This window comes from Anthonomus grandis, chromosome 8, assembly GCF_022605725.1.
Source record: "Anthonomus grandis grandis chromosome 8, icAntGran1.3, whole genome shotgun sequence".
NCBI lineage: Eukaryota > Metazoa > Arthropoda > Insecta > Coleoptera > Curculionidae > Anthonomus > Anthonomus grandis.
In genome coordinates, this window is record NC_065553.1 from 9,921,806 (window position 1) to 9,943,290 (window position 21,485).

Genomic DNA, 21,485 nt, shown 5'->3' on the forward strand with positions numbered 1-21,485 from the left:
ATTGAAAGTTATAATTTTATGTTGTACACCCTACCCTGTTACATACCCAACCGGTTATTCATTAGTAAATAGTGAAATGTGTATGTTTTGTTTTATTTTGATACCAAATGTTTGCTAAAGCAAAATGCTCAGTCAAGAATTTGTATATTTATGTGGCTCAAATATTATGCAGCTTACATTTTGAATAAATCTTTCATTATTCCAGTGTTACATCAAAATTGGAATGTTTCAATAGACTTAGATGACGACTGACCAAATGACTTGAAACTTGGTAATTTCATGATGATTTTCTAATCATGCGCATTTAGGATTGTCGAAGTTTTTAATCTTGAAGAGTTTAAAAATTCGTTTTTAGTTTACTTGGATATAAAAAGAAAACACTTTTTATTTTATTTTAATCTGATGTATATTTAACATTTTGATTGTCCAATTTTAGACATTTTAATTAATCAAATTTAACTGTTAGTTTTAAATTGTGATTGTTGAGTTATAATAGTGATATTGATATAGGTATTTGAAATATTTTATAATTTTTTTACTAATTGTCTTTTTTTAAAATTATTTTACCACTCTGAAGAAGGCCTAATATAGGCTGAAACGTTGGCATGAAAACAAAATTTAAAAAGCTTAGAGTTTATTTGGCCCCATATATAAACTAAACTTAAAAGACACTCTATAATGATGTGTGACATAAGAATATTTATCCATCATCCTCACATTTTAAGTATTTACAACTTTAAATAAATCTTAATAAGGACTGCAAACATCTGCAAACATCTTTTCAAAAAAAGGATGAAATAACTCGTGATAATAAATGTTTCCTACGACATTAATGAATTTCCTTAAGAAGAAAATTCCTTAAAGATTTGAATGAACGCCAGAAAGATCTTCGATAAAACTGAATAAACTACTGTAACTCACAGTAAACTATTGTGATATGTCTTTTAGCAATAACTATACTCTATTTCAAATAGGTAGAGAGTTATCCATTGGCGTAGGTAAACTTAGTACCTAATATAAGTATTAACTCGACGTTTATTCCAACGAAAGAAGTTCTAATAATAGGTCTACTACTCGTACTCCTGCACTGCAGTTACTAGAATAAAAAAAACTACCATTTATAGACTATTGCGGGAAAAAAAGGCGGGACAAGTAGAACCTCAAAAGCATAGTACAGGAAGACCAGCCAGAGTCTGAATGATGATGAAGACACTAAACGTGCAGTAAGAAGAAAAGTTCATTAACTAGAAGATCATAATTTATGGTAGTGGTTTTGGGAAATAGTTGCATAAATATGGTTTTGCTGGTGTTTAGTATAAGGCCATATTATTCACACAATATTCATGAAATTTATTTGACAGAATGTTACAGTCTTCTGCAGTTTGGTTATATTTGGTTACAGTCTTCACCATTTCTTATTAAAATATTAGTATCATCCGCATACAATACTGCGCAACCCGAGGGCCCACAAAGATCCTGTATGCCTCTCATAGATATAATAAAGAATAAGGGATCAATCCCCCTAGATCGGACCTAACTCTATCAATAACAACTGTCTGTTGCCTTTCCTGCAAGTATGTTTCAACCCAGTCTACAGCAACTCCTCTTATCCAGCATGCATAGAGCTTTTTCAACAGCAAACTGTGATCAATTGTATCAAACGCTCGACTTAGATTATAGAATAGTCCAACTTAATGATCTTTCCCATCGAATGCATCATACACAAACTGTAGACACTCAGTAACAGCTGTAGAAGTAGATTTATTTTTACGAAAACATACATTTTGAAAATTATCTAACAGTTTGTGCTTTTCAAGGTAGGAAATTAACCTTTCTGAATAACACAAACATCTTAGAGATTGAACACATATACAGGCCTATTAGTTTCCTTTGCCAAATGTTGACAAAGTTGTTTTTTTTAAATATAGATGTGCGTTTTTATTTTTTAATACATTTAATAGATAAGATTTGGAAATTCTCCATTTTTAAATGACTTATTAATTAAATAGGAGAGGGGGTAGCAAATTAAATCAATACCTCTCTCTAATACTCTACCATGTGGTTCAGCCGGAGCGGATGAACCAGCTGGAGAATGTGTTGTTTTTAAGAGCTTGAGCTAATTGTGCTATTTTATTAGTGTTTATTTAAATCAGGAGGACAATAAATACAATTTTTTATTATTAAAAAATAATATGTATTATAATTTTTATTTTTTTAGAACTTTGAATAAAATGATAATACTTAGTTTACTTTATATGACAGTACCATATTCAGTGCTTATCCAATGGATAACAATAGAAAAAGCTCATAAACCAACCTAAAACCGGGCAAACTCGGGTAATACTACCTGTCCTTTGTAAAAATAATGGTTTTATTACTCTCTACCTATTTGAAATAGACTATAGGTAAGAGCAAATTTACAGGTAAAAATGCAATTATTTAAAATTAATTTTTCTAAAACTTTTGGATTTTTAATATGTCTATAGTATAAGATGGCATCTTAAGGTAACGTAATTTACCTCGAAATTAAGTTATATCAAAGGGTACCCGCACTCTAAAGCTTTCAGAGAGCATATAAAACATAAAAATTAGTGATAGCATTATTAGGTTTTATTTGGTAATTTTTTTCTATATAAGGTAGTATGCAGTGCTAACGAGCATTAATTTTGGCTATGCTAAACTATGTTTTGGATCGATTTCAGCGTAACATCAACTGAAAAAAATGGAAAATGATATAAATCGTCCATGAAAAACATGCCATATTTTACCACACATACACTTACTCTATATAAGGATTCTCTTGAACACGCCCTAACCTTCTCACCGGACAGAACTTTTTACATAAAATCCGTCGTATTCAACAAAAATCTTCCTCTCTTTGTTCATTTTCCCCTCAGGAGGGCGGTCTAAGCATATTTTTAACCAGGGCCCCAGAAAGTGCAACAGACTTTTAAAACTTTCACAGCCCTTACGATCGGTCTTTCAGAGCAACCGGGGCGGAACTCTCTAACGACTTTCGCAACCCTGTGAACGAAAATAACGCATGTTTTCGCGGAGTGCCGCCCCTCGGCTCTTTCGAAAAGCGGGGCGTGTTTAAGGGAATCCTTATTTAGAAAGTTCGCGTATTAGGAGGGCAGAAGCTATGCAAGGTGATAGAGCGGAGTTTTGAAAATAGAGTCTATTTCGACATTTGCTTGTATACACTAAGGTCTGGGCTCTGCCCTAAGATTTTTAAGGTTGAGTTAGTCACCATTCAGGGAGTGTATGTGTTCTTTAAATACATAAGTTGTCATAGAAGACTAAAAATGTGGCTTTGGTTAAAAGCATGTGCATAGGTCAATATACCTTGTAATAACTTTTTTTTAAACTGTCCTAAGGGCTAAATAACAATATTTGTTCGTATTTCATAATCCTTGAAGGTCTATAGAGGCTCTAACTGGAAGAGCATTTTATCAAGAGAACAGAAATGACGGAAGCGATTTAGAGCAGGGCGAACATTACAGGGGCGACCCGTAAGGGTTGCTGTATATTAAATCGAAATGAGTAGTTGTGTTATTTTGGTCAGAGGCGATTACTCCATCGTTCGGAGAAAGTGCTTATTTTGTTGTCAAGTATTGCCAGCTTTAGTACCGGTTTCCAATCAATTTAATCTGAAATAATGATACGATCGGATTTCATTAATTTACATTTTGATAGTTCATAATTATTGTTCATAACATGGTTAGACAGAAATGTTATGCCAGTGGCGTAGCAATAATTAATTGGCAAATACCCTCCATAGCTTTTAAATTATTAAATGGTAAAGAAAATAAATAATATGAAGTATAAACTGAAGGCGTCTACTTGCAATTTTCCAGTAATGGTTAAATTCATTAAATGTAATCTAATAATTATGCTATGAGATTAAATTATTTTGGACTCAAATAGCAAAAGGTGATAAAAACATCTATTTAATGCAATAATGCTCTTATTCTAAAACGGGGTTCTTTAAAGTTAAATGTAAAAAAATAAAATTGAGCAACTTCGAATTAAATGAAATAAGATAAACTTTGCAGCAGTTAAGTCATAAGAACTTAAGAAATATTAAGTTATCATCTTTAATATTTGTGATGCCAGTATTATGTCACTTCAGAGCCATTAAGCTCCACAATGTCTTTTAGCGTTAGAAAGGTGCAAAGATTAATATTAGGTCTAGTAACAGATCATGTGATCTAATAACAATGTCCATGATCAGCTGATAATTTCACAAAGATACATTATGAAAATGAATGCTTCTTACAACGAATTATTTTATTAATGATTGAAGAATGAAACTATGTAGTTGCACCAACTTAAATAGTCTTCAAAGGACCATAAACTAAGTTAGCTGAATGCCACTCCTTTAAAAGTCCTTTATCTATTTTAAGAATATTGTAACCCCGATTTACGACAAAATTCGAATTTTCTTTTTTATAAAAATTATTATTTATTATTCTTTTTTTATATAGAGGATATTCAAGAATTGAGACAGGGATATCTCCTTATAACTATATCTTGGACGCAATATAAAAATAAGCGAAGTATTATTATAAAATGAGTGTTTGCATACGTAATTGGATAAGCTGCAAAAGAAAAACACAATTTTAAAATTGATACCCACGATATTAAAAAACAGAAACTTGGATATGTCCGAAAAACCTGCAAATAAGTTGAGATTTTGGCTCTCCTAAGACCTATATCCTATAAAGCAGATCTTATAGAAGCAGTTTTAAAATAAGCGAAGATATATTATAAAATGACTGTTTTCATTCGTAATTCGATAAACTGTAATAGAAAAACAGAATTTTAAAATGATACCAAGGATATTAAAGAACTGAGACACGGATATGTCCGAAAAACCGGCCAAAAAGTCGAGGCTCTCCTAAGCCCTATATCCTGGACGCAGTTTAAAAATAAGAGACCAGTTATTATAAAATGAGTGTTTTCATACATAATTGAATAAACTGTAATAGAAAAACAGAATTTTAGAATGATACCAAGGATATTAAAAAACTGAGACACAGATATGTCCGAAAAACTGGCCAATAAGTCTAGATTTTGGCTCTCCTGAGACCTATATCTTGGACGCAGTTTAAAAGTAAGCAAAGAATTAGTATAAAATAAGTGTTTTCATTCGTAATTGGATAAGCTGCAATAGAAAAACACAATTTTAAATTGATACCGAAGATATCAAAGAACTGAGACAGGGATATGTCCGAAAAACGGGCCAAAAAGTCGAGATTTTGGCTCTTGTGTTATATAAATAAAGTATCTGGAAATAGTAGTATATTGTGAAACACTATCTGTTTAACCTTATTTAACGCTCCATTAGTAAACCAAATTAATACTAACAATCAAATGCATTCAATTATAAAGTTCCGCTCTGGCATTTACTAAACCGTAAAATACCTATTACCTCTAGTTGCTCTTCAATCTAATTTATGGATATAATCTTATTAAAAGAACAAAGGGTCTGCTACCATGTTTTTCTCTGTTATTAGGCGCCCAGAATAGCCAAGGAGGATACGTCGACGTGACTCGTTTTGCCCTTTAAATGGCACCCTTAACACAAGGGCAAGACCTGAAGGGACAAAACGTGTACCTTCGCGCTAAAATACCGTGGTGAAATAGGGGTGGAAGGATATTTTAACAGGAGCGCAGAATTGATTGGAGGATATGCAGGGTTGTTTACGAAGCCCTTAAAAGGACAAGGTTGATTTTAGTGCTGAATGAAACGGGTGTATGGACGTTCTGGATTCATTCATAAATTTGCATTTTATGGATTTAAGCGCGATGTTTACCGAAAAAAAATCTTAGTGTAATGCAGAGTGAAACTTATGGGTCAATTTTAATTAATGTTTGCAATGTTAAACGAGATATAGAGGTTAATTTTTTTTTTAAATTAATTAATGGATAGAAATAGTTTAGATACATTAGATCTATCAAGTGAAATTTAGTTTATAGATCTCTGCAACTTTATACAATTTTATAAATTCTTAGTTAATTAAACAGTGAAAAGTGAAATAAGTAACATATACGTTTAATTGCATTATGTGTGATTTATCATTTGGAATTATCAGTAATTACGAAATGCATATTAAAGTGATGTTTTATTTTTTAAATAACAAAAGGATAGCTTATAATAGGGTAGGTTTGTTTAAATAGAAAATCCAAATCAAATTTAAAGGGGAAAGTGCTTAAACAATCTTAAAGTTTTTATGTATAAATTTATTTAGGTTAGGAAATTCTCTATTGAACAATTAAGTAGTGTACCACAGCTACAGAAAATAATGTTTTTCTTACAGGAGTTCTTCAGTAAAAAGTGGTACCTTTAGGACTTCTACCTCATTTTACTTAAAGCCTTTTTAATATTTTTTAAAGCTTTTTATATCAATTTAAAGCCTATTTAATGGCCTATAAGAAAATATTTATTTCATAACCATAGTTCAGCATTTGGTAAAAGGGTTTTTTAGTAAAGTGAAGTAGTTCTGAAAAAAGAATATACATATCTATCTATTATAGGTTTATAAATTTAATCCAAGTGCGATTTCTTATATAATATTTTATAATTATAGTTCATATATATATAAAGTAATTCAAATTATGTTTTTTTTTTCAATAACAAGACCCCATAATAGCAAAAAAGCGAAGCATGAATTTTTTAATACTATTTTTTTGAATGAAATTGCGTAACTTAGGGTAAAATATAAGATAATCATAACTAGCAATATAAATCTTGCCAAAAATTTATTAATAAAATAAAAATGTAAATCTCCTTTGAATATCTGTCAAAATTTAAACTAAAAACTGAAGAGTTGTTTAAGTATGTATATGACTTTAATGATTTTCCAAGTAAAACAATGTAGCAAAATATTTTCACGATTGAAAAGTAACAAATTATTCGAAATTGACAAATCAAAAAGCGAAATATGATCTTTATTGACGCTAGTGATTACTAGAAAGCAAACCTACTTCTATAAATAAGAAAACCTAATTATCAAGTCAACAAACTATAACCAATTTAACTTATTTGTAACTTAAATCAAAATAAAAAGTTTTGGGCTCGTCCGGGATTTGAACCCGGGACCTCCCGCACCCTAAGCGGAAATCATACCCCTAGACCAACGAGCCGCTGAGGACTTCAACGTAAAAGCGCGAATCGTGACTCTGCTGATCCGATTAGACTATTGAATACGTTTACACTGTGTGTATTAAACGCTAAATAAAAAAAAAACAAGAAATATATAGATTTTTTTTTAACTCTGGAGTACATCGATTTTACTTTACTATAAGCTATATTTATTATACAAAGTCATTCACTATAAATGTATCACATTGTCGGGGAATTTATTTTATCAATAGAAATACAAGATTACCCTTTATATTATTTAATATTGACTAATGTTTAAAATTTCCTATAAGTTTCTTTCATTTTGCTCGGTACTGTATGCATACTTATTTTTTTTATGGAGACATAAATTCCATCACTATAAGCTTAACCCCTTAGCGGGGGTTTTACTATTTTACTACCTATGTCGTATACTACCTATCATTTGAAAAGGGCATTAAATTTTATTTAAAAAGGCGCTTTGTTTTTTAAATTTTAGCTCGGATTGTGGAGAATTTTAATACATTTTATTGATTAGTACCTACGTTTTATATTATTATTAATTTCATTAGCACCTTTACTGTTGCCATGCTGTATCAGCAACTGTTCAAACTAAATTGTTTGTTAACACAAATAAAACAGAAACGAGAAATTTGTTACAACGGAAATTGTGAAGAATATCGGGAGTAATTTGAAAATGCCGCTTAGCTTGAATCCTTAGAAAATGTATGGAATGGCATCACGTACCTTGCTGATCTATTTTCGATGTGCTACCCTATATACAGTTTTTTATGCAGTCTGTTTAAAAAACTATTCTTTATTTTGAATTTATTTTTGAATATTACTGGATTTCACATAACATTTACCGCAATATAATCAAGAATCAAAAGTAGGATCATTTAATTTTATGCACATGTAACCCATACTTCAAAACTGTAAAATAATCTGACAATCAAGGTCTCACTTATCAAACGGTTCATTCATCATTATTATTACGCTCTGTTCTGGCTGAATAATATTCTCACCGCTTCTGAATAATTATGGGTTTAATATAGTCGTTAGTATAGTAGCTTATATTTTTGTCATCGTTTCAATTATCCTAAATAATTCCCTCAAGAATGTTTAGACAAAATTATATTCTTATCATAACCTCACAATTTCGAAATTACTTGTTAATTTTAAATTAAGTTGTTAATTTTTAATAATGTTGGAATTCTGTTTTTTGAGTATTAAAATCTATTAAGTTTTCGACAAGAAAAAATTGTTGAGAAAATATCTTTTTATATCAACGAAATGTTCATGGACATGAATTGTCCGCTGTTAGTAGCCAGTAAAGCCAAACGTTCGTAGTAATTTTCACAAAAAAATATTTATTTCAGCTCTGTCTCAATGGACTTTAAAATCACTGCTAGGGCAAACAGTTTATAAATTTTGAAGATACAATAAAATTATTACTAACATCTGAGTTTTCCTCATGATTCTAAAGAATACACGATTAAGGATAAAGTTTCCCTCTCTAGTGATAACCAACCAACAAAATGTTATTATAACAATATTCTAGCAAGTCTATTAATTACTTTGATTGTACCTCGATGGGTTAAAAAAAATATTTAATTTTTCTCCCTGGTTATATAGATAACTGATTCTAGGTAAATTAATATCTATCTGGTCGGACAAAGTTTTTAAGTCAGTAAGAGAAAATTACTTACTCGCATATGCAATTTTATATTTTTGGTCTAGAGAAGAAATGAAAAGATGCCGAATAAGCGATCTAAACGTTTTTATTTTCTCTCTGGGTTAGTACGCTATTTTTCAACTTTACCTTGAAGGAAAGTTTCATTTATGTTTTTGATTTTCGATTATTTCCGAAATTGCCTTAATGATAAATTTCGGGACTATATAAAGACCTTTTTTTATAATTTCAGTTCGAACAATTTAATTTTCATAAAATTTGAATATGTTTGTCTTGAAAATGGGCAGTTTTTCAAAAATTCTCTCTAGCTCTTTTACTATGCTTAGAGCAAAAAGTTATTTTTTATCTTTTTAAGGTACCCTTACCTAGAAACAAAGGCAATAACTATACTTAATATTTTCCCCCATAGGTTCTGAAAAACTTGGGAAAACATAAAAATTAGTGTTTCCAAAATACCCAGAAAATTGTGACTTATATGAACCCAAAATATTTTATAAATTGCATCTCTTAATATTGCAATAGCCTACTTTTGTTCAAACAGCTTTTTTTCTTGGGCCAACTGTATTATAAAAAAAAATTAAAACAATGTTTGAGAAACTTTTCAGAGAGATATTAAAAAAATATGTGCTTTATTTGTTTAAAACAATAAATTGTTGTTCACAAAGCCATTAAAAATGCCTACTTTACTTATCAATAAAGAGACAGCACTCTACAAATAAGTGTCCAAATAAGAAAACATTCAAACGTTATTAATATATTTTTTATCCGCAAATTCAACGTCACACATTAAAACGCAGAAAAGAATAAAAATAAATACATAATAACATATAATTAAAATGAAAATTAATCGTCATAAAATTCCATTAAAGAATAATATGCCTTCCCCACTTATATACTATACATTTATACGCAGTCGCTGCCTAAATGTATTAATTATTAATGTTGCCACTTTAATGTTACGTGGTGATTAAATACCTTGATGCCTTCATAGATGATAGATTTCTGGGTCAAGCTAGATGTAGGGATAGGCAGATCTTAGTTGTACTTGACGTGTCACGTACCTGGGATTTTCTGCCATGAATTTATGACGATATTTGTATGAGATGCTAGCCACTTCCAGGATATAGATACTCGTGACGGTAAGAACACTCTCCTTGGTGAACAAAGGTCTACAAGACTCTCTGGGTTTTGCCCTGGAAATGTACCGGAGGGCCCGTTTTTGCAGAATTAGGATTGAGTAGATAAGATAATGGCTAGCATTTCCCCAAAAACAAATTTCACGATTCAATCAAAACAAAATAATGGATCTACCAACTGATGTAACAAGTCCCTCAGTTGTTAACCTTACCGCAAAACAGCCTGAAGATATCGCCTTAGCAAGACCAACAATATGCTCTCCAAAAGCAAGATTTTTATTTATGGTCATTTAACGACAAGAGATTCGAATCAAACCAGATCTTTAATTGCTGTAAATGTGAGTGTAGAGACCTGCTGTCTAAGGTGTGCCATAAAATCGTGGTGCCGTCAAAAAATACAGTAAATTTTCCCCTGAATTGGTTAGCTAAATTATTAACATACAGAAGAAAAAGCACTGGACCTAAGACAGATCCCTGTGGGACTCTCCAATTTACTGAGTCATACCCCGAACAAACAGAACCAATAAACACACGCTGACGCCGATCTTTTAAGTAGTCATATTGTCTTGTGAAGTCGCATAGGGTCTGATGATGCCTTTGTAAGGCGAAACATGTGTCCATAATTAAAAATTTCAAAAAAAGTACTGGTTTGTGTTTTTATCTGCTATAACATTTTTTTTATATAAATTTGTATCTATCTGAGATATACGAATTAATTTTTCGTCGGTCATTTGTAAACCAAAAATTTAATAGTTATTGTACTTTAAATACTTTAGCTCAGGGCTATTCAAAGGCTACGCATATCTATACACTTTTCCCTCTTATCATTTCAAACTAGTGAACAGTATTTTTTGTTTTAGTTAATTTTTGTTTGTTTAGGATACATTAGAAATTATGTATTTTCCCTAATTTTAATGCCTTATTAATTTTCTTAAATAGTTTAATTAAATATTATATGCAATTGGCCTACTTTTTTATAGGTTTCTTTGGAGAGTGTTTAAATATACTATGTGCCTGTTTTCTATTTTACTTTTATTGCAGATAAAATATTTTTATTTTATTAAAAAAATGGGTGTTCTTACTAATCCACTTACCTAGTTCAGAAATCAAATTTGTCAACGGCGCGTGTGCATCAGACGCGAGCGCATCTACATACAAACAAGATTCGTAAAAATGCTTCATCTTCCACTCCACTGAGTTTATATGCAACGGTAGTTCTAGGTTCGATATCATATCCCTTATCCTCTCTAGTTCTGTAACAAAAAAAAAAACTTACAACTTATACAAAATTCCTAAACTCTTGAATACCTTTTTGCACTAGCATCTCTTTTTGATTCCATACGGGACTGTCCGAAGGGCGTATCGAACTATTCAGGTATTTTGAGCAAACAGCGCCCCAGAAATTTCTACACGGTGATACAGAACTATCTAAGTTTTCTTGAATCTAAAAACAAATAAACCCTATTTGATTTCGAAATTTATTGTGTTTATGACACAATGAAACCGGCTTTTTCGAGAGTAAATATTTACTTTTTGAAATACGAACTTCAAAAGATCGGTAAAGTGTTCTTTAATGATTAAGTTTCTAAAGGAGACGGTGCCTAGGTTTTCTTTCGTCACGTTTTCATACATTTCGAAGATATTTATAAAATAATTTAGGACATTTTGAAAATAACTAAGTGGTCAAAGTTAGAAAGAAACCTTAATGGTATTTTATTTTAATTTGTATTTGTATTGTAATAATGCCAAAGTTATAACAAAATTATTAGATCAGAATATACAAATGTGTAATTTTTTTAATCAGGAACCCAAATAGTAAATTATTTATATTTTTCTATTACAAGAAATTTATATATTATAATATACTAGTAATCAATTATTTAAAAAATTATATTCTTTAAGTATCTACCTGAAAAAATAATAAGTTTCAACAACATTAACAATAAAACAAATATAAAAAATAAATCCACAAAAATAAATCGAATAATACACGCCGTCAAAAACGATGATTTATATATACTTTTTATAAAATAGTCCTAATGATAATAACATTACTGAACTTACATAAGTTTGCGGAAAAATTTAATGAATTCAAAAATTGAATTTTTCCATAAACAATATTACCAGGTGCTACTAATTGTACTTTCACTGCCTTACATAGAGTTCTTGATGTCATGTTGACCTAGTTTATTAAAATCCTAATAAATTTAATTCCTAAATTCATGAATTGGAAAAATACAAACTTGGGTTTTATCTGTGGTAAATATTTAAACCAGAAACCGTATACTGGTTGATATCATAGAAAGTCAAATCTTTCCTATGACAGGATCTGTACAGTCAAATATAAGGATATTCCTAGACATAATTCTTATTCTCAGTTTTTACTAAAAAGCAAATACGTCACTTGTAATCTGTAATTGCTGACTTTGAGTAAATTATATATATTTTTCTTGGTAGGTCATTGGCACCAGATACAAAAATTACTGTTTTATTCTGATTCTCTATAATACCTAAGCCTGAGAAGTTAAAAAACGTAAAAGTAAACATTTATTAACTCTTCGTTATTTCCACCCCAACTTATTTCTCTAGTCTTGCCTAAATCATGTCTTAATTAATTAAATGTAATAACCTTTTAATAGAGAAAATTTAAATATGACAGAAATATTGAATTTTAGCATTTCTGCCGCTCATTTTACTAACAAATAAGAACCAAAATTCACTAACACTCAAGTCAAGATTAAAATTTTCTTTAATATTTCATTATTTAATAAATTGGCTCACTACATACAAACGTTAACTACGCATATCTATGATAAGTGATATAGATGATAAAAATATTAGATTTTTGACTTTTTTAACTAGTGACTGAATCATATTTGATGTTTCCTATATAATTTGACTTTTCTTGTATTTTCAATCATTATTAAGATGAAGTAAGTAGTCGACTACATTGACTTGTTCTACATGTTTTACATCAACTTCATGATAAAAAAAAAAAATTTCTCCACAAAATTTATTACTAGACGCAAGAAACAAGCACATAGGCACAATTTAACCAGCAATGGATTATACAGTGCTTTTCTAGTCCCCCCCCCCATTTATTTTTTAAACGCGTCAAAAAAAATTTTTGAAACTTGGCATAAGTAAATTGGTCTATAGATACTATTTTTCACTGTAAACTAGGTAGTTCTAAATTCCAAGATGGCGGCTGGGCGACATCTTGAGAAAAAATTTTAAATAGAAAGGGGGGTCGTGTGGTACCTCATTTTCCTCATTTTAAAGGTCTCAATGAGTACTTTATAACCCTGAAATATTAGACCCATATCTCAACTCGTTTCAAAATGGCGGCCTAATAAAAAAGTATTTTTTTTTATTTTAACGTTTTACATTTTTATGATTTTTGAATAGGTAAAAATCAGTGTACGAAAATAAATGCGTCACTATTTTATTTTGACATAAAAACGACAGTTCTAAATGTCAAAATAACACATAAGCGCCATCTTGAATAAATGCATTAAATAGAAATGTTGTATTACCTCATTTAAAAGGTTTTATTGAGTACTTTTAATATTTATTACATGGACTCGGTGGACTCCGTTTTGACCTGTCTAAAAGTAACAGCCAAAAAGAACCCGCTACTTAATGCATTTATTCAAGATGGCGCTTATGTGTTATTTTGACATTTAGAACTGTCGTTTTTATGTCAAAATAAAATAGTGAAAAAAAATCATAAAAATGTAAAACGTTAAAATAAAAAAAAATACTTTTTTATTAGGCCGCCATTTTGAAACGAGCTAAGATATGGGTCTAATATTTCAGGGTATAAAGTACTCATTGAGAACTTTAAAATGAGGTACCACACGACCCCCCTTTCTATTTAAAATTTTTTCTCAAGATGTCGCCCAGCCGCCATCTTGGAATTTACAACTACCTAGTTTACAGTGAAAAATAGTATCTATAGACCAATTTACTTATGCCAAGTTTCAAAAATTTTTTTTGACCCGTTCAAAAAATAAATGGGGGGGAGACTTCAAAGAAAAGCTCTGTATATTTTTTTAATGTTCGAAATGCATTCCTCCAAACCAATACCCTTATCAAATTAGGTAATAAATACCATTTAAGACGATAAAATCGGAATTTATATGTGTGAATGTTCACCATAAGAAACCTACTCGTTTGCAAACAACGCATTTTAACTTATAAAATATCATTTTTAAAAGACGATTACTTATAATATTATAAAGATATAATAAGGTCTTAAGTACTCTTTTAAAGCAAAACTAAGGATAACTAATCCTAATAACTAATAAATAAAATTGAACGGTTCCTCTTAGCTTTTATTAGGTGCTATAAAGTAGACTCTAGTCATTAAACGGATATAGAACTTATTGGCGTCGAAATTTGCTTTTACTGCCTCGTAGCTAATGCATTAGTTGTAGCAGGTATAAAGGGTGTTGTATCCTCAATATTGCAAAAAAATCAAGGGTGAGTGAGTCCCTTGAATAAAAACAAGAAAAAAGTTATGTCGTAAACGCAATAACTTAAAATACAGTGTCGTAAACCTTCAAGAAAGAAAAAACAATTTTCTTTAAAGTTTTCTCTATGTATGATATATTGTACCGTTTGCTCTCTATAGAAATTTACAGTATAAGATATATAACTACTATGATGCATCAAGAAGCATTCTCTATATATTATTAAGCCCCATAAGCAGAATGAATAAAGTTTGAAGCCAAGCAAGATAAAGCAATATTAAACGTAATGTAAATTTGGCGTGTCTATCTCTTAGTGAAAAACTCGCCAATGTGCTTGAGTAACATTATGCATCCTATAGGTTAACAATGCCCATCCTTCATCATTCCAACATAAGGATTATTGATGGTTAAAACTTTGACTTGTCATATATATAAGATGTGTTTAAGCATTTAACTTCAGATTCCAGTTAACTTCAGTTAACTTCAATTTTGTTCTGATTTTTATTTGAGGTAATGAATTATGATTGATTGTCTGACCTCTTACTACTGTAATAAACTCTTTATAATTAAAAATTATTTTTTACTTTTGAGTTTGATTAGCAATAAAAGTGTGTGTCTTTTTTAGTTTTTTTAACTATTATTTATAAAACTAGCTCTATCTCTCTTACTCTCCTACAGAGGATCTAAAAAAAAAAGAACTTATTAATACTGGCAGTTCTAATAAGGATAATGGGAACCTTATCAAATTATTGCATAGTCATTGGTCCTTTATAGGAGTGCAAAGTTTCAAATTGATCATACTTTTAGAAACCAGTGAAAATTCAGCTCAAAGATTCCATTACATACATAGTTACAACCCGAGCTAATATAAAAGCATGTTAAAAATTAGTCTTATAATATTATAATAATATTATTATTATTACTATTATTATCTTATAATATTATTATAATATTAGTCTTATAATATAGATTAAAAAGTAAAAGCTGTGTACTAAATTTAATAAAAATATCCTGTGTGGATAATTTCAAAAAGGCTAAAACGTTTTTTTTTTTATTTTTATTGAAGGCACTCTTTTCTCAGTTTTTTCACAGAAATCAAACTGTAAATAGGATAACATTCGAATGACATATAGAGAAAGTCACCTGTATCTAATAAAGAACTTTGGCGACTAAAGAAATTCCTTAACCAATAAATTACCTTTTCCAATCTTCAGTTGAACTATTGCTTTATTTAACTGATTCTCAGAACCGAATATCATGCCCTAGACTAGTACAAATAAAATAATTTATGGTCGGTAACTTTACCTGTGCTGCTGCCTGTAAACATCCGGTACTTCTACAAATAGGATACTTAAACATATGAGGTGTTGTTGGCCAGCCAATAGCCAGTCCAAGAACCACAATAAATAAAATTACTACGATCGCCACTAAACCCAGCACTATCAATGTCCACTGCCTTGATAAGCCAGTTTTTTCTTGAATGTCTGATAAGCACTTTTCAAGAAATGGTAAGTTACGGCCCTTTTTTTGAGATTTCCTTTCGTCGTGGTCTAGACAGGGGTCGGCCTCGGTCGAATCGAAAGAGTCTTTTCTTGCTTTTGTAGAGTCAATTGTCCCGTTTTTTGCAGGGGCGTCGGTCATTGTGCCGTTTTCGTGGTGATCGTCTGGCATCTTTTTTAAATTAGAACTCAAGGAATAGGACTCTTTTATGTTTTTACATATTTTTTTAGTATTTTTTTAAAAATTTGCGGTGCCTCCTCATACTATATATGAGTTCCAAAGGGTCGGAAATGCTTTTATGTAGAATGAACCTGAAAGAAAAACATACTGTTTAGCAATAGAATAACAAACAAACGATTTCGCCAACAACATTATGGTAATTTCTTTAAGATATGTAAAATTGAAAAGTGATGTACCAAAAATCACATCAATAATCATACCATTAAACAATAAGCTAGAATAAATTTGTATATATTAATTTTTTTTTCAAAAAAAATATTTATAAACTTTCACAATCTTTACAGAAATCTGATAGGTGGTTTAATAAAAATTCTAAGTTGTTTCTAGGTCAAATTATATGCTATATGGCATCAGTCACACATAATGTCATTAGGTAAACAGAGCTTGTGTGATAGATAAGAAGAACGTTTAATATTGTATAGTGTGATTAAATGTTATTACCTAATTTGAATGTACCAATATCCTTTAGAAATATTTTATAGTTTTATGAAGCTCTACCTGTTTAATATAGGGGAAATATGAGAAATGTTTCTTATCATAGGCATAAAATGTTATTATCTTTATTAAAAATATATGGGTATTCATCATTTTGATTTTATTATTAAAAAAAGTTATTATAATCAATATCTCCATTATAACTGCAACTTTTATTAATATTCAACTTTTATCAGGTAAATCAATAATACCTTGATCTTTTCGTGTACCTTAGGCAGAATACCGAATTGTTGTGTTTTTGTGGCTCAAAAATCTTTTATGCTTCTTGTTGAGTTGGATCTGGGGTCAAATAAAATTCAGGTTTTAGATTTTAATATTGCCGTCGTTTCGTCCTATATTAGGCCATCCTCAAGGGAATAAAAATTGAAAACCTTTTGTCCATAAACATTATAATTACTTATTATACAGTCATAAAAAGTGTAGTGAACCTCCAAAAATGCTTATAATATGCAATGGTCTTTTTACTTATATCTAAAGTAACTTCTAAGTAATGACTTAATTATAATTACTGATATAATAGAATATTTTGGATTTTTGGGACCGATTTTGTTCTCAATTTTTTTAAATGACATTGGTCAATGTTTCTCTACCTGTAGATATCTTGCATATGCAGATGACCTAAAAATCTTTACAACAATTAAGAAGGTATCAGATTTTCGTGCCCTGCAATCTGATCTTGCAAATTTTGAAAGGTACTGTATCTTAAATAATTTCCGTTGAATTCCAGACTGCTCTTCGACGTTCATATAGAAAACATTGTTCAGAAAGCTCTAAAAAATCTAGGTTTTATAACTCAAATTACAAAGGGTTTTAGTACTCAATCATCATTAATATTATTTTATAATGTGTTCGTTAAACCTACTATAGAATATGCGACAGTGGCTTGGAATCCGATGTATCACAAATATATTGACCAAATTGAAAGAGTTCAACGAAAGTTTGTAAATATAGTAAATTTTCGCTTTAATAGACAGAGACATTTTTTTACTTACTATGATAACTTAAAATTTTATGGTATGAAGCCCTTAGAGAGTCGTAGAAACAATTTTGATTTAATTTTGATTTATAAAATTATTAATATTAATTTCTGTCTGGAAAATTTACATATCAACGTTAATCCTTATATTTTGCGTAATAGATCGACCTTTAGCATCTCAAGATATTCTTCAAACTATTTGTCTAACTCTCCATTGTTCAGATGCGCCCGTACTTTTAATAATTTTTAAGAAACTAATTTGAATAATGATATATTTTTCTCCAGTATGGCTTCATTTAAGCGATACTTAAAAAATTCTACCTAATTTCATAAAGAACGATAAATATTGTCCTTTTTTTCCCTATTGTCATTATTCATATGTATATATGCTTCTTTATTGTTTATAAGAGATACTATTAAATAAGTTAGTTAGGTTTATATTGCTTGGTGTATTTGTTAGGTTTGGTGAAAATGTAATGTTTGGCAAAGCGCTTACTTGTATTTAAATTCATAAAATACTTTGTGCTTTCCTGTCATTGGATTGCTTAGTCTATCTGTAGGAGAGCCTTGTACTTAAATAAATAAATAAATAAACATGGAACAGTTGTTGAACTGGGTAAAGATGTGCCAGTTATGGACTGGAAATCTGCTTCACAGGAAGTTTTAAATCCCCCATCTAAGTTGCATTTTAAATTCAATATGTCCAAAAGGTTCATATTAAAAAGAGGGAGGAATAATACCGTGACCATAAGGGGAGAACAAAGTTATATGTCTGACCTTAATCAGAGCAAATCTGTCTGTAAAAAAGGAAAATCTCTAGATTCCTTAAATCCCTTGCCAATAGAAACTGGAGTACCACCAAAAATTAATAAACTACAGGATGTGTCATTGCTATTAATTAAACATTATGGAGCCCAGTGGAAAGATTTTGGTAATCTAGATTATTAAGGGCTAGTGTTAGAAAAATATCTAGGAGAGACTTATCCGCAAGAAAATTATGAAATTGATGTGGACGACCAAAACGATCTCTGTGAGCCAGTAGAGATAGTTCCAGATTTCTCTGGATTTTAGTTATATCTGTTACATTTTCTTTGGTTTAATTTTCTATTATAACTTTGTTTCATGACAAACTACACTAAGTCCATTTTATTTACGATCAAAATCCACCAAATCCAATAGTTGGTTTCAAAATCCACTAAATCCATTTTCTGAATTTCGGATAAAATTCAGGATATTTTCATTTACTTAAATAGAGTCTAATAGTATCGAAGAATCTATAAACAAAACTTTAACCCTAAAGTTGATTTTAAGTTAGTTAAATAGTTTTTGGATTTTTCTGAAAATTTAAGTAAAGTTGATTTAGCGGGTTTTGCTCTTATATGCCTCAATTATTGTATGTTTCTTTATCTACTTGTAATATGCATAGTTGTATCTTGAAAACTTTTCATTTGTGAAATGTGGTTTACTATGAAATAAATAAATAAATAGTCTGAACCCTAAGTCCAAAAAAGAATTTGTGAGAACAATTGGTGACAGGCAGAGTATCAAAATTTTTAATTTGTTGATGCAACAAGACTTTTCCTTTAAATGTTTAAAAAGGGGTTCAAATGATTATTGTTTTGTTACAGAATATTTTTTATTGGATGTTTATTGATTTTTTAAAGGTACTATTGATAGAGATTACATATGATTATCAAAATGCTAAGATGAGAATACAGAGATATATTTCATAGTTTTAGCAATACATTATCACTAATTTTCAATTTTTTCAGTCTTGGAGTTTATGGTTTTATTCAAGAGCTGCTTGATTAAACAAAGTTGCTTTTAGATTTTTATTTTTTATTTTTTTGTTGTATTTATTTTCCTATTAGGCAATTTTAAAAGTCCGTATTTAACATGTAAGTATTTTTATTATCATGCTTTTTAGTTTGCTGTTGTATCTTTAAATGTAATTACCTGTTTCAGGGTATTGGTAAAGTTATTAATCAATAAATAAATACCTATAAATACCTACATTTTCTACTTTTGGACACTACTGTACCTATATTATCTTTCCCCTTTAAAAAAACAAATGAAATCTGTATTCTTGTAAAATCTGATAAAAATTATAATAGAACTGATAATAATAAAATGATAATCCTCTCCCAATATATTATGTATTTGCAAACAACAAGATTAAGTCATCAAGCAACAATTAATTTAAAAAATGGACTACTTAAAAAATCAATAAGCAAAACCACCTTCCTGGAACCACCTGTGAAAAGGTGACTAACCCAGCACTTTAAAAAAGAGATTATTTTAATTACTTTAGAAATAAATTAGCACTTTTACAAATACAACTGTTACCTTGTTTTCCTTGAAGAGACCCCAAATTAGATGACACAATACCATAAAAAAACTTTCACTCCAGCCAACAGTTCAGAACACCACTATTCAATTCAATCCAATATCGAATATTGAATGAGCTACAACACCTTACAGATTAAAAATTATAAAAATTGCTGCTTTATCAAGGTTTTTCTCACTGTCACCCAGGTTATTTAAAATGGTAAAAAGATCAATAAACAGGTCAAAATAGGGATATTATTCACTAAAGGAAGTACCGGTAGCCAAAACGGCCCAAACAAAACTTGTTCTGCTCCACTCGTATTTGTTTTTGCTCCTCGAAAAAGTTACGGGAAAATTTCAAGTGCTTTTGTTGCCGTTAAACCCGGCTTTTAAGTTGCGTCGACTGTTTTCGAAGATCGATAACCCGCATTACACCATTAGACGTGTTAGTTGTTAGTTACTTATAAGTTACCGGTGATTTTATTAAAAAGTAAGTAGAATCACAATATAATTTGAAGTTTTTGTGTGATCCATTTTTGGAGATTAGTAGGAAAACGCATAGGAATATATGTCAGGTCATTTTAAGGGAAATGTTGTAGCAAGTGGTTATAAGTGAATGCAATAATATTAGGTAGGCAATCCATTCGACATCAGTACGTTCATTCTTAGCTCCCAAGTTCCCTGCTTAATCAGAAGTACTACTACGTAATTCAAGAAAATATGCTTTTGAGGCTTAAAAAAGCGTAAATTAAAAAATCAGTTTTTGAAAAGACGTATTGCATAATTAGAATTGATTAACATAATACTGATTACAAGAAAATTCAATAAAATATCATTATTATCAATTATTATTATCAATTCATTCATTCATTCATATTATTATCAATCATTATTATTATTATCAATTCATTTTCAGTCGGTAGGCAGCCTAACTAACAGTATCTGTCTACTATCTGATACATTTTGTTATTCAATAGAGAGGAGAAGAGTATCGACACTAACATTTTTAACTCCATCTTTAAGTCGGGTCTACACTGACGTGAACAATGTTCGCTATCAGTCACCAAGTTTATACAGGCAATTAAACCACTTTAGCGGCTAAACCGGTTTAGAGATAATAAGTTTAGCAATCGTAATTCGATTTAACCTAAATTGATTTAAATAAGTGGATGATCCGGTTTTAAATCGCTTTAAAGTATCGTGTAAACACCCGTCACCACTCAACCGATTTAACTCCCAATACTATTAATACCAATGTACAGGGTGTCCCATTTTGGGTACTTTTGCGGGGTATCTCCGTTATTTTTAACGTTAGCGTGATGCGGTTTTCGCCACAGTGTGCTACTTTTCCGTGAAAATAACGATGCCGTTAACAAAAATTCCAAAGCTCTCTTAGTTTTTAAGATATAGGCCATTTTTGAAAATTTGACATTTTGGGACCCCCCTTGTATTTCGGTTATTCTTTAACTTATCGAATATGTAAAAAAACAGTTTTATAGATTTTTTTCCGTAGAAT

The 21,485-nt window shown here is 30.1% G+C and overlaps 2 protein-coding genes and 1 non-coding gene across 3 annotated transcripts in view; all 3 read right to left on the reverse strand.

The window, feature by feature from the left end:
• LOC126739087 (protein gone early) overlaps positions 1 to 20,319 on the reverse strand; it is a 54,960-nt gene extending 34,641 nt beyond the window's left edge. Inside the window, exons 1-4 of the mRNA XM_050444602.1 lie at positions 19,988 to 20,319; positions 15,736 to 16,241; positions 11,264 to 11,399; positions 11,050 to 11,208 (exon numbers count right to left, since the gene is read on the reverse strand). Of these exons, the coding sequence (XP_050300559.1) occupies positions 11,050 to 11,208; positions 11,264 to 11,399; positions 15,736 to 16,101 (661 nt within the window). The 5' untranslated portion in view covers positions 16,102 to 16,241; positions 19,988 to 20,319. The remainder of the gene's footprint in view (positions 1 to 11,049; positions 11,209 to 11,263; positions 11,400 to 15,735; positions 16,242 to 19,987) is intronic.
• The window catches only part of LOC126739100 (uncharacterized), a 232,541-nt gene that overhangs the window by 19,962 nt on the left and 191,094 nt on the right, over positions 1 to 21,485 (reverse strand). The window lies entirely within an intron of this gene.
• Trnap-agg (transfer RNA proline (anticodon AGG)) lies at positions 7,078 to 7,149 on the reverse strand. The gene has a single exon. It is a non-coding gene; the product is annotated as a tRNA-Pro (tRNA).